General features: G+C 44.9%; 1 protein-coding gene across 12 annotated transcripts in view; it reads right to left on the bottom strand.

Moving 5' to 3' along the window:
* EMSY (EMSY transcriptional repressor, BRCA2 interacting) overlaps nt 1–17,979 on the bottom strand; it is a 339,048-nt gene that overhangs the window by 152,771 nt on the left and 168,298 nt on the right. For all 12 annotated transcript variants that reach the window (XM_086933879.1, XM_086933880.1, XM_086933870.1 and 9 more), the window contains exons 11-12: nt 12,369–12,542; nt 1,237–1,376 (exon numbers count right to left, since the gene is read on the bottom strand). In XM_086933879.1, coding sequence (XP_086790005.1) covers nt 1,237–1,376; nt 12,369–12,542 — 314 coding nt within the window. The remainder of the gene's footprint in view (nt 1–1,236; nt 1,377–12,368; nt 12,543–17,979) is intronic.

The raw sequence follows: 17,979 nt of genomic DNA, 5'->3' as shown, positions 1-17,979 counted from the left end.
AACAAATCATATTACAAACAGTAGGCGTTGCTGCCACTAAATATCGGGAAAATGGTGCAAAAGGCAGCAAAAGAAATGCGTTACTTACCTGTAACTGCAGTTATCCAGCATTGGTGTCTTTCATAGATTCACATGCCTGAATCATTCCCCGTCGTCGGGATGGGAGGGACTCCCATCCCGACGACGGGGAATGATTCAGGCATGTGAATCTATGAAAGACACCCCTAATACTGGATAAGAAATGTGTTACTTACCTGTAACTGCAGTTATCCAGTATTGGTGTCTTTCATAGATTCACATGCCTGAATCATTCCCCGTCGTCGGGATGGGAGAATCTACGAAAGACACCCCTAATACTGCATAATATAACAAATCTCTCAAGTCTGTGAAAGTTGTTGAATGAGATGTGACCAAAAATGAGCATAAGGAGAAAGCAGACATTCAGTAAAAAATAGGTTTAACAACCCCAAGCAGTATTAGAGGATCCTTCTCTCATGAAGTGACAAAAGGACAGGAGCCTTAAACGAACTGCGGGTACAAAGCATGCGGACTAAATCGGGAGCTCTCCAGCCACAATACTGTCCTGAGGAGGGCCCGAGGACCTTGGGCCCCCCTCACCGCAGGGGCCTATGTTACGCCACTGAATGTATGATAAGAAGAGGAAGCAGTTGGCTCAGTAATGTCCTATGTTCAGCTTTCCATTGCTGCTGTCTATCTGGCTGTATTTCTAATGATTTATTACAGTTTTTTCCTAAGGACTTCAGGGCATCAATGTAATGCTGCAAGATGGTCGTGGGTTTCACTTATTGATACCTGAGCATTACTTTTAAAAGGAAAGCACTTGAAAATCAGCTAATGTAGCCTGATACAGGTTGTAGTCTATGTGTAAGCAATTAAAATGTATGCATTCTAACATTTATTTTGATAGGTGTGTAAGTGGCTTAAAGTGGTCTAGGATCCCATGCACGGGTAGGACAACTCTAATGTGTACAACTGACAAAGATTCTTTGATGCAGAATTGGTTTAACCATCATTAAGTGAAATAAGTGTTTAATGGATCCACACTTTGGACACAAAATGTTTCAATTCAATGAGGTAATCAAGTTCTACTCAATGTTGGGATGTTTCTAGAGTCCCAGATGAAGTGCAATGAATAGTTTAAAGACTGACAACCAAAAGAGAATCAATGAGACTACAAAACATTATAACAAATCCTCACTGCACAACTGTACTTACGCTGGCATTTAGCAATGTTGTTACAACATTTTTGCCTTGAATGCCTTGAAAAGTAGTTGTCCCTTTTCCAGTCGTCTTTTGCACAACAATGACATTCGGCTTAGATGTCATGGGGATAGTTGTTATTTTCGTAGTGGTTCCTTTAAATCAACAAAAAAAACAGTAGGGCTCGGGTTAAACTGAATAGTGCAAACATTTGTTGCTTAGATTGAATTCCATTAAGAAAGCCAGTCTCACATTTCCAAAACAACTTCTGTAACAAATTCTCTGGGGTGTCATCCTAGCTGCCCTTTTTACCTTCACAAATTCTTTACAGCACATGCACCCACCAGGGACTCATAATTTTTTAAAGGGGTCATATTTCATCAGATTGCTCATCTTAAGATATGGCACAATAAATGAGACAGCTGAAAGGGGCATGAAAACAAAATGATGTGTTACAGAGTAAGACAACAAGCAGATTTTATACTAATGGTATACTTAAATCAGTTGCATGCAGGTCTATCGTATATCAGTTCTGAAGACATTAATGTGTGATCTTTGCTTGTGCCCATCTTTAGCTGCTCTGCAGTGATGGATGCATATGGGCTAAGCAAGTCTTCACTCTAAATTCCCGACTTTTGCAAGAGGAAAACAGAACTGGCATTCTATCTCTTCAATACAGTACCAAGACATTCCAATAAAATAAAAGGAAATTCAAAAACTGTACGTTGGCGAATGTTGATTCTGATGTAGGCTGTGTGCCATCTCTGCAGATTACGAATATGCTACTTACCAGTATGCATCTGTTGTTGGCTTGTAGGGCTGCTGACATTCATATCTGTGCATAGATCGCCGCCTAGTGTTGGGTCCGGATGATTGCACATTGTTGTCCTGGAAGAGTCTTCGAAGTATCACGAGATAGGTGGCTCCTCCCCTGGACTACAGTGCGCATGGGCATCCTCTCCATCCTCAGATTGTTTTTCGCCATTGTGGCAGAGATGGAGTGTAGTACAGTAAGTGATGACCATGCGAAGAGTAATTCTGAGTGCTGCAGCCGCTACAGGCGCCGGGGAGGAGGGCGGGCGATATGAATGTCAGCAGCCCTACATGCCAAGAACAGATGCATACTGGTAAGTAGCATATTCGGTTCGAGGCATGTGGGCTGCTGAATTCATATCTGTGCATAGAATATATAGCAGTCCCTCTATTAGCGGCGGCTGCTCGTGCCAGCTGCAGCAGTCTGAAAAAGTGTTTTTAGAACAGCCTGTCCTACAGCTGCCTGCTGTTTGGAGTGCACATCTACGCAGTAGTGTTTGGTAAATGTGTGTATGGTAGACCATGTGGCTGCTCTACAGATTTCCTCTAAAGGAATGTTTCCAAGGAAAGCCATGGATGCCCCTAACTTTCGTGTTGAGTGGGCTCTTGGGGGAGCCGTTAATGTGCGCTTAGCCTTTTCATAGCAAATCTGTATGCATTTAACGATCCACCTGGCTATACCTGCCTTTGAAATGGGGTTGCCTTTGTGTTGTGGTGAAAAGGCAACAAACAGTTGTTTTGACTTCCTGAAATATTTTGTCCTATCTATGTAGTACATTAGAGCTCTTTTGACGTCTAGTGTGTGGAGCATTCTCTCTGCCACTGAATCTGGATTCTGGAAGAACACTGGCAGTTCTATAGTTTGATTCATATGGAACTGTGAAACTACTTTAGGCAGAAACTTAGGGTTAGTGCGTAGGACCACCCTGTTGGGAGTGAATCTGTATGAATGGCTCTTGGATAGTTAGTGCTTGAAGTTCACGAACTCGTCGTAGCGATGTGATTGCTATTAGGAAAGCCACTTTCCACGTTAAGAATTGTATCTCGCATGAGTGTAGAGGCTCAAAAGGTGGGCCCATCAGCCTGGTAAGGACCACATTGAGGTTCCATACAGGTGCCGGTGGGTGTCTGGGAGGAATAACTTATTTGAGCCCTTCCAGAAAAGCTTTGATGGCAGGCACTCTGAAAAGTGAGAGATGCTGCCTGTTTTGGAGATAAGCTGCTATTGCGGATAAATGTATACTTATGGAAGCATAGGCCAGATTGCAGTTGTATAGATGTAATAGATAACACATGATGTTGTGAGTAGATGCATCTAGCGGATTAATGTCGTTGGTTGGCACAATAAATGACAAATCGCTTCCATTTTGCCGCATAACATGCTCTAGTTGTGGGCCTTCTTGCCTCTCTTAGGATATCCATACAGTCAGGAGGCAGGTTGAGGTAGCCAAATTCCAAGAACTCAGGAGCCAGATCGCCAGGTTGAGCTGTTGCGTATTTGGATGCTGAATGTCACCATGGCTCTGCGTCAAAAGCCTGGGTGTGAGGTGCAGCCTTTGATGCAGTACCACGGAGAGTTCTAGAAACGTGGTGTACCATGGTTGACGTGCCCACGTTGGAGCAACCAGGATGAGAGTCATCGAGTGTTGCCTCAGTTTGCGTGCCACTAGCGGTATTAGCGGTGCTGGGGGAAAAGCGTACGCAAATATGCCTGACCAGTTCATCCATATCGCATTCCCCTGCGACTGTGGGTGTGGGAACCTGGTGGCAAAGCTTTGGCATTTTGCGTTTTCCCTTGTGGCGAATAGGTCTATCTCTGGATGACCCCACTGCTGGAAGTACGGTTGGAGTACTGATGGATGTATCTCCCACTCGTGCATCTGGTGGCTGTGCCTGCTGGGCAGGTCCGCCATCGGATTGTCCTTGCCTGGGAGGTGTTCTGCCATGAGGAAGATGTTTCTCTGAATGGCCCACTTCCACATGCTCTGAGCCAGATGAGACAACTGTGGAGAGTGTGTACCTCCCTGTTTCTGTATGTAGTACATGGCCGTCATGTTGTCCGTCCAGATCAACACTACCTTGTTGCACAAATGTACTTTGAATGCTTTCATTGCCATGAAGATAGCCATCAGTTCCAGAAGTGCATCTTTTTCTGCTGTGCCGTCTATAGTCCCTGCACTGTGTAGTGGAGTACATGAGCTCCCCATCCCTGGAGAGATGCGTCCGTCGTCAGTATAATCTGTGGCACAGGCTCCTGGAACGGTCGGCCCTGCAAAGGTTTTGTGGGTTCCACCAATGCAGAGCGTTGTATGCGCGACCGGTCACCAACACTAGGTCTTTCAATTGTCCGTGAGCCTGATTCCACTGACTTGCTAAGCACTCCTGAAGCGGACGCATGTGTTGTCTCGCGTGCCAGACTATGAAAATGCAGGAGGCCATCATGCCTATCAACTGCATGAACACTCGTGCTGGAAGAGAGAGTTGTGGTTTGAATTTCCGTATCAGCAATTGCATGCTGTTGATCCTCACTGAATTTGGCTGTGCTTTGGCTGCCAGAGTGTCCATTGTCGCGCCCAAGTACTGCCGTAGGCTGAAGGTGGGACTTTGGATAATTCAGTGAAAACCCCAGATCGTGAAGAAGGTGAATGGTGTGGGACAAGTGGGCGGCCCATTGCTGGGCCGACCTTGCTTGGATAAGCCAGTCGTCCAGATAAGGGTAGACGTGAACGTTCTGTCTCCGTAGGTGTGCAGCCCCTGTCGCTAGGCACTTAGTAAACACCCTGGGTGCTGTTGTTACTCCGAAAGGGAGGACCTTGAACTGATAATGCTGATCCTGAATGGTAAATCGGAGATATTTTCTGTGTGACGGGTGTACCGGTATATGGAAATATGCATCCTTTAGATCTAGTGTTGCGAGTAAATCTCCCTGACTGAGTAACAGTAGAACCTGCTGTAATGTGAGCATGTGAAAATGTTCTGACAGGATGTACTGGTTTAGGGGCCTGAGGTCCAGTATGGGTCTGAGGGACCCGTCCTTTTTTGGGATCAAGAAGTACAGCGAGTACACCCCTGTACCTTTTTGTTCCACAGGCACGAGCTCTATGGCTCCTTTTTGCAGCATGCTGACTACCTCTTGCTGCAATAACTGTATATGCTCTGAGGACATAGGACGGTGTCTTGGGGGTATGTTGGGTGGAGTGGATGTTAACTCCAGACAATAACCGTACTGGATAAGCTGCCTCATCCACCTGTCTGTAGTGATGGATTTCCAGACCGGCAGGAACTGTTGTAGTCTCCCCCGACCGGTGTCATATGGTCGAGGGGTAGTGACAAGACGTCACTGTTTGTTAGTGGGAGGATCGGGAGTTGTTGTTTCCACGACCTCTGCCCTTGGTGCTGTTTCCACGATAGCCACCCCTATTGTTTTTGTTGTAGGTGTCTGCGTGCCTCGTTTACTGTACTGTGTCTGTTGGGACACCTGGCCTCTGGATGCTCCTCTATTGTTGGAGCGACAAAAAGAACCACCCCTAAACTGCTGCGACCATAGAGCCCCCATAGACTTTGCAGTCTCTGTGTCCTTTTTAATTTTTTCTAAGGTGGTGTCCACTTCTGGGCCAAATAAGTAATCAGGGTTAACTGGCTGATTGAGTATGGTGGTTTGTATCTCAGGCTTGAAGCCGGAGATTCTCAGCCAGGCATGTCTTCGTAACATAGCGCTTGTAATAATATCCCTGGCTGCAGTGTCTGCTGCGTCTAGCGCACACTTAATAGACGCGTTGGATATAAGTTTCCCTTCTTGTATTAGCATTTCTGCTGTCTCCTTATACTCATCAGGCAAGTGTTGTAACAGGGTCTCAAGTGTATCATAATGAGCCCCGTCATATCTGGCTAAGAGTGCCTGTGTGTTGGAGATTCGCCAGACATTGGCCGCTTGAGCTGCCACCCTTTTCCCTGAGGCTTCTAGCACTTTAGATTCCTTGTCAGAGGGAGGAGCATCACCCGTGGCCTGTGAGTTCGCTCTTTTACGAGCATTATAAACAACCAGAGAGTCCGATGGCAACTGTACCCTGATATACGTAGGGTCTACAGGTGCCGGTTTGTATTTTTTTCAATCCTGGGGTTTACCACTCTTGCCCTTGTGGTCTCTTTAAAGATGTCTCCAGCGTGTTTCAGGACACCTTTTAGCATGGGTAGAATCTTGACAGTTCTCTCTGAGGTTGAGAAGGTGTCAAATAAAATGTTCTCTTCAATAGGGTCAGCATGGAGCTGGACATCATGATTTTTTGCTGCCCTCTCAATAAGTGCGTTAAACGCAGTCGTGTCATCTTCAGGTGAGGTTTTAACAGCATAGATATGACCGTCCTGGGCATTTTGTGGCTCCCCTGGGTCAACAGTGTCTGTCCAGGGTTCAGTGTGGTCTTCTGGATCAGTGTCTACAGGATAACTGTAATCCTCATTGCCACCATCCCCTGCATCCACATCTGAATGTGTGGGTGAAAAAGGAGCAGGTTCTTGTCCATATTGTTGTAGAGGTTCACAAAGAAGAGGTGATGTCGCAGAATCTCTTTTTCTTTAATGGAATTTTACACGACTCCATAGGCTGTTCTGGGGCGATCTTTCGCTTGAAAATGGAAAGTCTACCAGTCTCAGCGTCGATGAATTGCCTCGACTGATCTTCCTGCAGAGGCTGTCGATGCTTGGTGGCCCCTTCAGTAGTTGTAGGCTTTGGCCCCATGGACACCTTCTTGGCCGCTTCGATGCCCGTCTTAGGGGCGAACGCCTTAGGTGCCACTGGCGGCGGCAGTGTAAACTTAATCGGTGCCGACGACTTCGGAGGTTTACTGACGGTCTTTGGGGGTTGAGTGGCCTTCGGTCCGACAGCAATAGCCTTCTCCTTAATGCGCTGCAGCGAGTCCGACACCTGCTTCGAAAAAGAGGCGGATGGTTGTGTTGACTAGACGGGGGTCCTTAGAGCCACTGCTTGTTTTGGACTCGAGGTCTTTACTGACCTTTACTAAGTCGAGTCGACGTTTAGGATCGAGAACGTTCTGTGTTTCGAGTCCTTTGTTTGTGTCTACGGTCTTCGGCGCCGACGTCCTTGACCTTGTTCTTCGGTGCCCCGGCTTTCGGCTCGACACCCTTTAGCGACCTCTCCGGGTCGATAACACTCTTTTGTTTCGTCGGAGCCGATGGCTCAGAAGCCTTCGATCCGACCAAAGTAATGTGTACTTTCGATTTGGTTTCCGGTGCTTTCGGTTTTGTAGCCACCGATGTTTTTGGTTTCGATTTTGATCGATCAACCGATGGCTCTTTGGAATTGTCCGTAGCCGGGCCTTGAAGCGAGGCTGTAGAACTAAGCGTTTGATCTTGGGTAAGGCCATGTGGCGATCCCTCAGCCTGAGCCTTATAGAGTGTTCTAGTCTCGGCCCCCATACCAACCGTTGGGCCTAGCTTCGCGCTCGAGCTATCTTGTACGGCCCCAAGGGCCTCATCGCCGTCTCCTACCTCGTCGAGGACGTCTTCATTTTCTACCATTTCCTCATCTGCGTCATAACTGGAGTCAATCTCTGATGCAGGATCAGACAGGTTCCCTTGAACTTCCTGCTCGACTCCCTCATCTTCCTCGGCATCGAAGATGTTCACCAGGACAGGTGCCGTCTGCTGGGCTTCCTTCCGCGCCACGCGTCGAAGGCGAATTGTTTTCTTGGATCGGAACCGAGAACAAGCCATACAGCTGGCTTCATCGTGATCCGGAGACAGGCACTTGTTGCACACCGGGTGGACATCGATGTGAGGATACTTGGAGTTGCAAACGGGACATCTCTTGAACGGGCTCCATTCCATAATGGATCGTTGATAAGGCCTCTGGCGTCGACTGGGCCTTTAGTGCTGCATAGCCACGTGGCTCTTCTTGACGTCCGGCTCGAGGATAGAGCTGGAACGAGTACTGGGCACCAATCGCAAAGACAATACCAACGATAACTAGAGGCCTTTTGGCCAAATATAAAGTTTTTTATCGATTCCGAACTTGAGTTAACAAATATACATCCGAACCCAATGGCGGAAAAAAACAATCTGAGGATGGAGAGGATGCCCATGCGCACTGTAGTCCAGGGGAGGACCTATCTCGTGATACTTCGAAGACTCTTCCAGGACAACAATGTGCAATCATCCGGACCCAACACTAGGCGGCGATCTATGCACAGACATGAATTCAGCAGCCCACATGCCTCCAACTTTATTTTTCCTTTTATTTAATTATCTTACAGACTGCGACTCAGGGAGAATAGAACAATCCAGCACAGCACAGACTGGATCTGAGCACCCTCTGACATAGGTAGCACCTTACATATCTTATTCCCTCAGTTCCAAGAATTTGAGCACATCAGGTGATGTAAAGGGACAGGCATGCAATATCAATACATAAAGAGAACACAGTTTCCAAAACTTGACATTACTTAAGATGAGCAACAATTTCTCAAAGATTTTTTTATCTTTGAAAGGTTTGCAATAATGACCCAACACTTTTAGATGAGGGAAATCCTAATATCAAGAACAATCTAAGCTATCCAAATTACAATGAACCAGCAACCTCCCCAAAAAGAAGCTGTCTTTGTAACTCATTCAATTGGTGAACAAACGCACACGAGAAGTGACTACTGAAAATGTACCATGAACAAGAAAGAAGCAGTGGTAAATCAACTCCTGAAAGCATGTGCAATTATTTCCCCAGGTGGAAGTACTGATGACTGGGTCATAGGATGTTTTTATGCCAGAAGCTTGCAATCTTTAAATGTTCTTTGTTTATAAGAAATAAATTAGTTACCTGCCAGTAGAGTTCTTTAGCATTGGTACCTTTGATAGACTGACATTCCTTAATCATTACCCGTTGTCTGGATGGAAGTCCCTGGTATTTTAAATGAGTGACAAACGGTGATAAAATTATGATAAGCCCAAAACATAGTGTTTTAGTAGTACATTCACCTCACTGAAAAACACTATAACCTCCGCAAATGAAGTAAAGTTGCTGAATACGCCCAGTCCCCTTAAACACACCACCTAGCACAGTTTTTCAGGGCATATACGTAGAATGTAACAATCAATGGGCTCTGACGGGGAAGAGGTATAGTTGGCAATCTGGAAATGCTGGGAAAGCTAGCAGATATTCATATATAAAGGAAGTGGGTACATTATACTGCAGTGCTTGATTTGTAAAAAATATAAGTGCATGGCCCTCCTCAAGAGGCCATTGGAGCTGGTGACACCTGTTGCCCCAACAGCACTGCCAAATAGAGCACCAATACAACTACCAACCATAACACCTTGGAAACTGTGACAATTCAAACGATTACAGGCCCCCAAAGCTATAAGAATGGCTTGGGTGGCATGTTTTAATCATTTTTAATACATATTGAATTACTAAACAACTGATATTGTGCTAATCTCTAAATTAGACAAACAGCGCCACTGTGTGCAGGTGTTGACAATTCAGTGCCGGTGTTGTGCACCAGAAACCACAAGCTCAAATTAAGCACTGGCGTACTGAACAGGTTACACAGAAAAGGCTGTCCCACATAGGTTCTGCTGCTGTATTCATATGCAGCTAGTGGGGCTTGATGTATGTGCCCTTATTAGTTCAGGTTGCTGCAAAGAAGAGGTCATGAGGTAGCACTCCAGCATACCAAGCCAACGTTGAGGATACCTCTGGTGGAGTACACCATCACTCTTATACCAAAGGGGTTGGTTTGCGTTGTCCAACAGCAGTAGATGAAGATTAATAGCCAACATACTAGGCATTGCTTAGAGAGGGGGTGTCCAAAGTTGCTCAATTTCTTTTAAAATTCTTTAATAAGTAACATTTCGGTAACCTTCACATATCTAGAGAGTGCTAGGCTACCTCCACAGTTAGTGAAGAGTTTGAAAAGAAGGAGGGAAGGACTACTGGTATGTTGAGATGGAAGTCAGATGATGCTTTGGGTGCACACTTTGGGGTTGTATGAAACACCACTTTATCCTTAAAGAACCAGAAAAATAAATTCTTGACAGTCAAGTCCTATAAATTAATCACTCATCTGAATGAAGTCAAAACAAGCAGCAGTATAGTTTTTCAGGAGAGGAATTTAAAATCAGTTTGGTGGATTATTTGAAAGGGTGTATCATGAGCTGGCAGAGAACTGTGTTCCGTTCTCAAGGAACTGACTGCCACCTTAGTACAAGGAAAGCACTAAACAGTCCTTTCATGTACTCTTTGATCACTTTTTGCAAGAAGAACAAATGCCTTAGAGAAGAGTGTCAGTATTTGGAGCTGGTCACCAGGTGAACGTTTTCAGAGGCATGGTTGAGGCCAGATGTAAAACGTATGACATTATCTGATGGGGGTCTACTGCGGTGGCTGAATAACTTTACTTGCACAACAGAGGCAGAAATGTTTCCACATTGTGTTTTGGAAAGGAATGGAACAGGGGCTAAGGTAAGACATCTCTGCAACCATCTAAGTGTTTGTACTTTAACTCATCAAGCGCAAGACTCTGAGATTCAGCGATTTGTGTTCTTGATAAACACGTTGGCGCTGATGCAAGGTCAGAAGTGTTGGACTGACTCAGTGAACAGTGGAGTGCTTGAGAGCCGTGGTAGACTGACGTAGCAGTACTGTGGCTGACTTGTAATAGAGATAAGCACTAGTTTGGAGAGTTCTTCTTTGCCTGGTGCAGTTAAGCACACATTCACTTTCAAAGTCATGGACTTCTAGACAAGAGATGGGGATAAATGTGCGATCCATAGAAATTCCATAGGTCTGGAGTAAAAATTCTGCTTAAATTAAATCAGTTCCTCAGAAGAGCATAGTCGAAAACAAACTCTAGGGGCGATTGCATCCACACCACATTAACAAGTAAAATTTCCAGCACCCACAGAGGTTCCTCTTGACGGATGTTGGTATATAGTGCTTCTAGAATCAGAGTCATTAGCATTTCCAATGTTGGGGCAAATGTGATCTCTTCAAGAAAGATGAGCATATCCTTTGTGTCTCGTATTTATGAAGGTATGGCTTTAACTATTGGTCTCTGAGCCAGGGACACGATCAGTTGTCCAGAAGTGGGTGGGGATAATTCCCCGTATGAACATTTGGTAATCGCAGAAGCATGGTACCATGGCTTTTTTTCTGATATGAGCTCTGCCTTCAGTCTGGTGATCCTGTTGTTTACCCTTGCTAGTCCCACCATGGGGTGTGACAACTGCTCTTATGTCAGATGCTGTACACAACCATGTTTGTGTTAGAATACCAAGTCCACCAAACTCTAAATATCCCACTTAATGCTAATCAATATGTGAAAAATCTTCTTAATCTAGACTTGATGTTAGCCCAACAAAAATTCCTCATCATTAGTGGGCAACTGTTTCCCTCTAGTGGAGGGCTTAATTGGAGTTATGAATAGGTGTGTTACCTTACAGAGGCCCATCTACGAGGTAGGGAAGCTTGCATGACCATGACAATATTTAGAGCCTATGGTTGTCAAAATATTATCCTATGTAATGTCTTGTAAGTACAGCTGATGAAGGGCTATAGTGCGCCCAGTTTTGTAGTTGGTGAGGCCAGTGGGTGCTAAGATAAGTTCAGGGCCGGACTGGCCGTAGCGGGCACCGGCCATTTACCCGGTGGACTGCCAGGGAGGGGGCTGGATTTGGGCTCCTTGGGGGCGGTCTTTGTTACAGGGCCGTTTATGCAGCATAGACCCCTGTAACAAAATCAGCCGAAACCAGCCCTGGCTAACAGCTCGGCCGCAACCATCCCCGATGTTCACTCTCCAACTCCTTGTAGTTGAAGTTCTTCAGAAAGTAAGCTTCCTTTATATAAAAAAATTCTTTTTTCTTGGTGGGAGCTCTTTTCCCTCGACATCAGCCCTCTATCATTTAAATACCTCCAGGATTCTCAACGTCACGATCCTTTGATGAAAACTCAAAACATTCTCGGATATCCTCTGTGTTCCTGTATGTTTCCTGCTCCAAAGGCGGAAAAAGGGAATCTGAAGTTGTTGACCATGCAAAGGGGCTTCCGGGGGAGGTCCCTGACATCGAAGAGATGGTCAGACACCCAATTGTTATTGCTGCCCAGGTTAAAACATTTTTTTTTTTTTAAAAGACCACAAAGGCAATTACGGGCTCAAACACTACATGTTGTAGATGCGTTGCTCTAACATTACATCCCCTAATCATCCTCGCTCACAAGAAAAAGCCACACTAAGACATGACCTGTACAAAGAAAAAGCACAGTTATCTAAAAGCTGAACAAAACACCATAATGGAGTAGAATATCCACTACAAATTCAAAAACCTACCAGAAACAATATTGCTGCTGATTATCTTGCCTCCCAGAGAAGTCAAGGATTTGGGTACTACAGTAATAATGCTCCCACTGGTTGTTTTGACGTAGGTGGCACCTCCTGGTGTAGATGCCATCCGAGCCCCAAGAGTAGAGGTGACTGCTGGCCGAGTGTAAGTCGTCTGGGTACCTATTTATAATAAAGAAATATTAAACACCGCCGATATTGCAATGAGTATGAAATGAAAATGTACACAAATATGACCGATGCATGTATGATTATAAGAAAGGTTATTTGTATGGGGGAATGTGATGCTCTGGGTATGGAAAAAGTAACTTCCAAAAATGGCTTTTTCAAAATAAGTATAACAAATTGGACTTCGCAGTGAACTTGGCTTGTGATCAATATTTTAAAAAGTCCAAGAATTAATGTTGCAGCTGTTACTTAGCTGGAGATAACAATATTGAATGTAATAATGTATGCCAATGCTCTCCTATGTAACAGCTAACCACAGCTAACCCCACTACAGTGAAACCCTTCTACAGTGTCGGGAAGACCGAGCAATAAATTAAGATGCTTTTAAATTCTTTGTTTATCTTGTCACATTTACAGGTGCGTTAAAGACAGAGTTCAAATGTCAGACTATCTTCTGACAAATTGCATGGGGATTGGTGATGTTCTTTCTCTAAGGAGTTTTTAAATTACGTGACAATCTTGCTTGAGAACTGGGAGTGTGAAAGGAAAGTCTGTAGGATGTTTTTTTGTGTTTGCAACACATCAAAATGTAAACATCTGTTAATGAACTGTACGCATTCAGAAGCTAGGAAAACTAGCACATTTGAAATGTGCTGGAAACATTTTTGTGGGATCAAAACAAATCAAAACACTTCATTTAGAGATGCACACATGATAAATATTCACTGAAACGCGATTTTCACTTATCATTTGTGTGTTATATAGTTTCATCAGTAAAACTGTATGTTAATGCAAATTTAGTGACCATTCAAATGGAAAAGTTGTTGGCAGTAAATGACAATGGGCTACCACACTAAGTTTTAGTTGGCTAAAAAAAAAAACATTGTCCCACCTAATGTCTATCAGGTGGGTCGAGAACGTTTGTCATTCTGAAAATTCAGCGGGTACGTTTTGGAAGCCCTGTTCTCGAAGAGCAACAGTATCTCCCTTGTCACCATCTCCAAATCAGTTCTGATGGCATGATACAGATAGATCTACACACTTAGCTCGTTTCCTCTGCAATGACAGCAACTATATGCTTCTCTTCATGGTAAGAACACTGTTGTTATCCACCAAATAATATTTGTATTATTATACTAAGGACTACATCGACTCTTACATTGCAGATTTTGGCAAATAAGGGAAATGGGTGTACCGGTGACACAAATTAACTAACACAGAGCAACGATCTGTACTTATAAACAGCCTGCAAAATCTAGGAAGGAAAGGATGGTGCCTCTATTAACAATCCACCTTTCATGCAACACTCATATCTCTCACAAGTGTGTCTGACATCAATGTCTTAAATCATTTAAAAATAATAAGTATTAACAGCCAAACACAATAGTGAATTGTTATGATGTGTTTAATCCTTTTAGCTGCACCATTGAATGTGGTAGGAGGCTGTATTCTGGTTTCCATGCAGACATTATTGGTGCTAGACAACATAGAAAACAAGCATTGGCATAGCCAATAGGCCTCGCCTTCGGGACCTTGTAAGTGTTTCACGATGCAGTACATTATTCTGGGTGCTACAACATCTATTGTTGCTACTTATCTTTTGTCTTCAAATCTGTCAAGTCTCCTATGACCCATAGCTCTGTACTGAGAGCATCTTTAAGGGACATGTGGAGATTCCTCGCCCCCATCCCATGCTGTGAATTGAGGATATGAAACTAATTGACACGGAAAGAGGAAAATCTTTGGAGGTGGGCTCGTAATTGGGGGGGGGGGGTTGATGACATGCTGCTCCATCGAGGCTTATTAACAAGTGGTCTAAGGCACACAGGCAGTCACACACAAAAACTTGGCGCCATACAAACACCGCAGACTCTGGGCATAAGCAGACAAACTGACCCAGGTGCAGAAAAACAAAACTGAGTGCACAACAAAAAAGCAGCCAAAACACACAGCAGGTACAGGGTGAAGACAAACAGTGTATGGAGGCTGATCGATAGAGGTGCCGGGCACTTTCTGCTCACAAAGCAGTGTATGAGGAGGGACGGAGGGCAAAAGAGGTGCCAGGAATAGTGTGCATGCTCGGAGACACAAGAGAGGAACTAGGGGTGCCAGCGAACAGTGTGTCCAACAAGAGTGGCAAGGGGAAGGGGAGCTTGGAGAGTTAGCACATACTGAGTGGGTACATGCAAAAGGTCAAAAGGGAGGAGAACCGACAGGTTCCAGGTTCTGTGAGCGTGCAGAGAGATACAGGGGAGGTAGGGAATATGGATGGCAGGCAGTGTGTGCATAGCTGGACAAAGGAGACCACCGGCCTAGAGAAAGACGGGCACTGAATTGTCACATGGAGGGATGAGGAGGGAAGAAGGGGTGGGTGCAGCCCATAAATGCTTCAAGCTGCTATTGCCAGGGTGCCAGGCACTGAGGGCCCTCACAGGAACGCGGGGTGCGTGCTGCCTCGCCTTGAGTGTACGAATGGAGGGAATGTAGTATGTAAAGAGGTGCTGGACAACAAGTTGTGATGCATAGGTCGACCGGTAGAGAGAGGGCCAGAGAAGGGGGAGACTTATTTCTTTGCAGGCACTCACTATTGTACTGGTAAGGTACAGTGGATTCATGGGGAAAGGGACGCGAGAAGTGCAATACGAGGCACTTTGTGTTCACATAGTCTACAGAAAGGTTTCAGCAATAGAGTGTGCGCATGTAGGGAGGGGTGGTACCCATTACCTGAAGTAGGTGCCAGGCAAGTCTGTGTTCTAAGCACAATCCAAGGTAATTATGAGCCGTCTACCCGGGCTGTTTGCATGCTTGTGAGAGAGCAGTGATCCGTTCCTGCCGAGGCTCTTTCTGAGCAGCACAAAGGCTTCCAGGGAAGGGCAAGGGGAGGGGGAAGAGGAAGAAGAGGAAGCGGAGGAGAGCCGGAGCACTCTCGTCTTTCAGGGCTGGTATCCCTTAGGGGATGAGAGCAGAGTGCAGTTTCAATCAAGTGCTGGTGGAACCTGCGGGAGGTAGCAGGAAACCTGAATATGCAATTTAAAAGTTAGGCGTCGAACTGGTGGCAGTGCCAACATAACAATGGTTTCTGGGGACTGGGAGGACATGCATGCAGGGCGGAAGAGATGCCAGGGAGGGGGGTGGTACAAATGAAGCAGGTGGGGTATTAAGGGTAAGCGTGGCCTAGGAACACAAGCCACAAGGGGTACTATAGACATTTTGAAAACAAGAAGGCTAGCGCAGTGTTAAAAAATGAAGCGCTGCGCCAGTTTCACTAAAAGTTAGACGTGTGTCCGCCATAGAGAAACCTGAAGCGTGGCGGCTGTGAAGTGGATGCAATGCTGATAAGCTGCATTAAAATACAGGTGCCAAAGTTGAACACAAGCCGATAGTGTAACACCAACAGGAAAGAAAACAAGAAGGAAAGAAAGAGACGAACGCTTGCATACAGTGCTATTTCAGATTTTGAAAAAAGTTTGTAAACCGGTAACTATAATGGGAAAAGTGGAATACCACATGTAATGGGGGTGATCTATTGTAAGGAACAAACAACGAAAAAGGTAGGGCACAAAGCAAACATTATCCAATTAGAAGCAAAGTATTTTAAGGAACACTGACAAAATCCAATCAAATGCTGGAGGCAGGCTGTAAGCCCACAAAGTGAATACAGCGTGTCTCTAAAGAAGGCGCATGCGCTACCTAGGCTCGACCTAAAAATCAAAGCGCTGAAAACAGGTTTTATTTAAGAGAACATGTTACAAAACAGAAAACACTTTATAAACAATAAGCGACTGTGTAAAAGTTCAGTATCCGTGAAAACTATGTAGAATGCATCAATATTACTTCTGACCCGCCACCATATTACACAATATATAAATAAAACAGGTTGCTCATGTCGTGTAAATAGTACGTTATAAAGTCTTGAAATTGTCATTTTCAAATGTACAGTATTCTTTCCACTTAACCTTATTTTTCTTTTTGAGCATTTGCATTTCACCTTTTACTCCCTGTTATACATGCAGATCATTAAAGAGGTGCAAAAGCAACCCAGTTCGTTTCATGTAATCAATCATCTATCTAATCGTTCACGTGGTTTCAATCACTTTTAGTACGAAAGAAAAAAGAGAGAATGGTCCTATGGCTCCCTCCTGTGGTAACGTATAAGAACTGTGGTTTTGGAAATACAAAGAAATTCTACAGAGAGAGAACCGGGTTTATTCCCAAGGCCACGGTGGGCATTTACGGTGGACATTTACGGTTATTGCAGAGCATTGAGAGCAAGACTGGTTGACCTACCAGCAAAAGTGTGCAGCTAGCCAAAGAGAAAACGCAAGTTACCAGCCTGTACTATAAAGCTAAATTACATGTAACCAAACAAAGGCTATCCAGAATTGGCATCTTTCATAGTCACATATTTTAAACATCCACTATCAGGTAAAAATCTTCAGTACATTTTATAGAGTAGTCTCCTACATTCTGTTGCCCCTCTTCGTCGCCCAGATCTTTTTTGCCTTAATCAGAAAGACAGAAAGCCCTAGGACAAGGGTGCCTACAAGCTGTAGCTTGATGGCCTTGGTACAGAGACATGAGGTTTTCTCGACACTGAGAGAACGGACAGTGCTTTGACTGGGTCCAGATAGACCCCAGGAACCAATGTGCAGCCCACACGCTAGAAGGGAGTCTAATCAGAAGACACTATGCTTGGGAATCAACCGCTTAGCGAAATAATAAAGGTACGGCTCAGTGGTCAATATTCTTAGCTCGAGGGTGATTGCATTGCTCTTTCTGCTATGTGTTTTGCCTTTTTATTTGTGTTTGTCTATGCATAAAATGCACGCCTCTGAAAGAGGTGGCAAAATGAGCCTTTGGATGGCCGTGATGGTGGCCACTGACATCTGGAATGAATCTTAGTGGGCCAGGGCCATTGCGTCAAGAATGGGGATCTTCAGGTAGCCAGTGGATTTTCACATGGGAAGAGTTAGGGCACAGCCAGATCGGGGGATACCTCGCAAGCTGTGGAGCTGAAGTGCAATGGCTGATTGTACTGAGTGCCCTTGGAGTACATTTTACTTATTCTATTTTCTTTTTCTCCCACCAAATAGTTGCGGATCGGGTTAGCAAACACCTTGGCGGTTTCCTTAGAGAATGTGCCCAGAGAGCAGCGCTTGCAAATATCCCACAGCATGGGCGGCACTGCTGTCCTACAAATGGCGCAGTGGAACAGGTCTTTGGAATAGCGCAATATTGCTTTTGCTCTTCATGAAGTTCTTATGGAGTCTTACCTGGTCTAATAGTGTAATATTTAGAAACACACAAAAAAGCCTCCGAACAATGGGTATTTTAGTTATCCGAGGGAGCCTGGAGAAAGGCTGGGTCACTTTACAAAGTCTACAAAATACTTAGGGGGGTTTTCCTTTTGAGATTCAGAGATTTAGAGTCT

Source organism: Lissotriton vulgaris, chromosome 8, assembly GCF_964263255.1.
Source record: "Lissotriton vulgaris chromosome 8, aLisVul1.2, whole genome shotgun sequence".
NCBI classification, from domain to species: domain Eukaryota; kingdom Metazoa; phylum Chordata; class Amphibia; order Caudata; family Salamandridae; genus Lissotriton; species Lissotriton vulgaris.
This window is presented reverse-complemented; position numbering and strand designations above follow the sequence as displayed.